The sequence below is a fragment of the Nestor notabilis genome, unplaced genomic scaffold (genome assembly GCF_000696875.1).
Source record: "Nestor notabilis isolate BGI_N333 unplaced genomic scaffold, ASM69687v1 scaffold2646, whole genome shotgun sequence".
NCBI classification, from domain to species: Eukaryota; Metazoa; Chordata; class Aves; order Psittaciformes; family Psittacidae; genus Nestor; species Nestor notabilis.
The window spans coordinates 23,692-27,126 of NW_009932196.1; the positions used below are offsets into that span (position 1 = coordinate 23,692).

The window sequence follows — 3,435 nt, forward strand, 5'->3', positions numbered from 1 at the left end:
CATTCGCCCCCCCCTGCCACAGGCAGGGACACCTTCCACTAGAGCAAATTTGGCTTTTGGTTGTCCTCTTTAGTTCTGTAACATTACACGTTACTGGTGTATAATTACAAAGTTCAAACTGAAACAGAGGAGGTTCAGGTCAGATCTAAGGCAGAAGCTCTTCCCTGTGAGGGTGCTGAGGCGCTGGCACAGGGTGCCCAGAGAAGCTGTGGCTGCCCCCTGCCTGGCAGTGTTCAAGGCCAGGGTGGACACCGGGGCTTGGAGCAACCCGGCCTTGGAAGGTGTCCCTGCCCGTGGCAGGGGGTTGGGACTGGAGGAGCTTTAAGGTCCCTTCCAACACAAACAGTCTGTGATTCTGTGATGCTCTGTACAGTATGTTTTATCTATTCAGCTTAGGATGTTGCAGATCCAGAAAGTAAAATGCCCACGAGCTTTAAGAGGAGCACGAAGCTCTCTGAAACAAGTTTTCAAGGAAGATTTAGGCAGGATGAATAATTTTCCTTTGACTTTAGTGGGTGCTTTTCAGAAAGTCTCTTTTGCAGATTGGTCGTGTGTGTGTCTTCTAATGAAAGGTGTGGAATGAATGACTGATGCTTGGTATGAAAAATGCCACTGACAGCATCTTAAAGAACATTCCAGTTATATATTGTTAAATTCAGTGGTATGTCATGCAAAGGGAGAGTGGTTTGCTCTTCACCTAAATCAATAGTAAGACAGCCAGGCATGGTAAATAACCTGCTAGCAAGTAGAAATAGACCCACACCTTTTAAAAAGTGGCTATTTGATCATCACCCAGCCCATTACCTTTGTTATTTCAGATCCAGCCCATTGGGCAATGTGATTTCTTAGAGCAGTTTTACATTTGAAGTATGTTTTCATAGTATAATTTAATCAGGGTTCACTTCAAAGTGCTAATTGAAAGCTGTTCCTTTTAGGTTTGATGAATTTGATGAGGCAATTGATGAAGCCATTGAAGATGATATCAAGGAGGCCGATGGAGGAGGTATGTTACTGATACTGTTTGGGTTTCATTGCAATACTGATAAAGCTTGAGATTTATTTTATTAAGAGAAGCCACAAATATCATCCTCTCCCTTAAACTTCATAGTTTACAGGTTTTCCTGCTGTATTTTTGGAATCAAATGAAGGAATTTCCCTTGGGAATGGCCATCTCAGGCTGCCAAAATGTATTTGGTCTTGATAGTTCAATTCAGCTTGTACATGTTTCAATATATGAATGCAATGAATAAGCATGACAAGAAAACTCCTAGAATTCATTTGCTAGGGTTTGGATTTGAGACTGGGATGGCAGCTTGTGCTGTTGGCATCTGTCCCCTGTAAAAATTGGGCTCAGGAAGTGGTCCATAGTTGGGCCCCCTAAAAACTGGGTCTCCAAAGTCATCTTAAATACTAATCCAGCTCTATAAGCATTTCTCAGTTGAATGTGAATAGAGTGGAATTATGTTCTTTGATACCTGTTAAGGAGACATAGAGGACCAAAGAGAGATCTTCAGCAGTGTCTGGGAGATGTAGGTGGATATGTGCTTCTGCATCACCTCAGCTCGCTGGAGAAAGCTGCCATGAAGTGTTATCCCTCAGTTCCTTGGCTTGTGGCATCTCCACAAAGACACCAGTTTTCAGAAGCTTGGAGGATGTACATGGACAATCAATAAATCAGGTGTCTGAGGGTGTGTAACACAAGACCCATATAATAAACATAACTACGTCTCAACAGTAAACCCAGCTCTTCAGAAGCCCACTCTGTGGCCAAACCACAACTTAAACACTTCATCTCCCCAGTGGGATATTGAGCATTATGATGAAGATGTGTTTTCTGACATCTGCCCTACTCAGAAGATGCTAGCATTGGTAATGATGTGGGTTGGGGTTGAGTATCAGAATGCTGACACTCACTATCTTCTACATGGACCTCAGTATGTCCAAGTGATCCCAGGGTGGTCCAGACAGAGAGTTGCATGACAAAAAATACCCTGCTTTAAAGAGAATAACTGGAAGCAAGGAAGAAAGACATGTCTGAACTTAACCAAAATCTAAACTTGCTCTGTTTTCCCCCTTTCTCTCACTGAATTCAGGCATTGGCAGAGGCAAAGACATGTCCAATATCACAGGTCACCGTGGAAAAGACATTTCCACAATCCTAGAGGAAGAAAGGAAAGAAAACAAGCGACCCCAAAGGGCTGCTGCAGCGCGGCGCAAGAAACGACGGCGACTGAACGACCTGGACAGTGACAGTAACCTGGATGAGGAGGAGAGTGAGGAGGAATTCAAGATCAGTGATGGGTAGGTCAGACTGAACCTCCACCACAAGCCACAGACTGCTCCAGGCTCCTGTGCCTCTGCAGTGCCCCTGAAACAATCAATAGGAGCCTAGTGCTGGAGTAACACTGCACTTCCAGCAGAAGTTCTCCTGGCCTAAGGGAATGTCACTGCGCTGGAAAACCGGCATTCCAGACCCATGCACTGAGATCATCCCAGCCAGGGCGTTCTGAAAGTGTTACTGCTGTGTTTGAGGCCATGCTATGGGGTTCTGGACGTGGATATCTTAGTGAAGGAGCAGATGGGCTCAGTTCTCTGCCAGATAGAGTCATAGAGTCAGTTGGGTTGGAAAAGAGCTTTAAGAGCAAGTCCAACCATCCCCAGCAGTGCCAAGGCCACCACTGACCCCTGGCACTGAGGCCTTGGCTCCACGGGCTGTGAACACTTGCAGGGACGGTGACTCCAGCCCTGCCCTGGGCAGCCTGTTCCAATGCGTGAGCACCCTCTGGGCAAGGAATTGTTCCTCAGCTCCAGCTAAACCTGCCCTGGGGCACCTTGAGGCGGGTTCCTCTTGTTCCTTGGGAGCAGAGACCAGCCCCCTCCTGGCTCCATCCTCCTGTCAGGCAGTTGCAGAGAGCTATAAGGTCCCCCCTGAGCCTTCTCTTCTCCACACTAAACCCCCCAGGTCCCTCAGCACACTTGCATGGATAATCTACACAACACAGATGCAATATCTGGAGCTTTGTTTTCCACCCATGACTGTGCTGAGGACATTCCAGTGGCCCCAGGAACACCTGAGCTAAATGTGCTGGACATTTCCAATCAGTGAGGGTGGGACTGATAGTGTATTGATCAGTTAAAGTGTGCTCGTGCATTGACATCTCCCTCCTCCACTGAATGCCTTCTGGATCTTATACTGGAATTTACATGGTGCTGATGGCCAAATGCACGTGACTGAGCCTGCATTGCCCAGTGGTTCTTAAAAAAGCATTGGCTCACTTTGGAAGTGATGGGAGTGTCAGAAGTCCATCAGGCTGAGATGCATGTGTTACGTGAGAGCAACAGCTTTGTGTTAAGATACTGCAGAACAATAGAATGGGCTGTGTGGCTCGGCTGACAGGCTGGAGCGAAGGGATGGGATCCAGAGGGACCTGGACA

General features: G+C 46.9%; 1 protein-coding gene across 1 annotated transcript in view; it reads left to right on the forward strand.

The window, feature by feature from the left end:
- Nucleotides 1-2,301, forward strand: part of RSF1 (remodeling and spacing factor 1) — a gene marked incomplete at its 3' end in the record, with an annotated part of 23,464 nt that extends 21,163 nt beyond the window's left edge. The window contains exons 11-12 of the mRNA XM_010016244.1: nt 936-1,003; nt 2,094-2,301. Coding sequence (XP_010014546.1) covers nt 936-1,003; nt 2,094-2,301 — 276 coding nt within the window. The remainder of the gene's footprint in view (nt 1-935; nt 1,004-2,093) is intronic.
- Nucleotides 2,302-3,435: the final 1,134 nt, after the last annotated feature.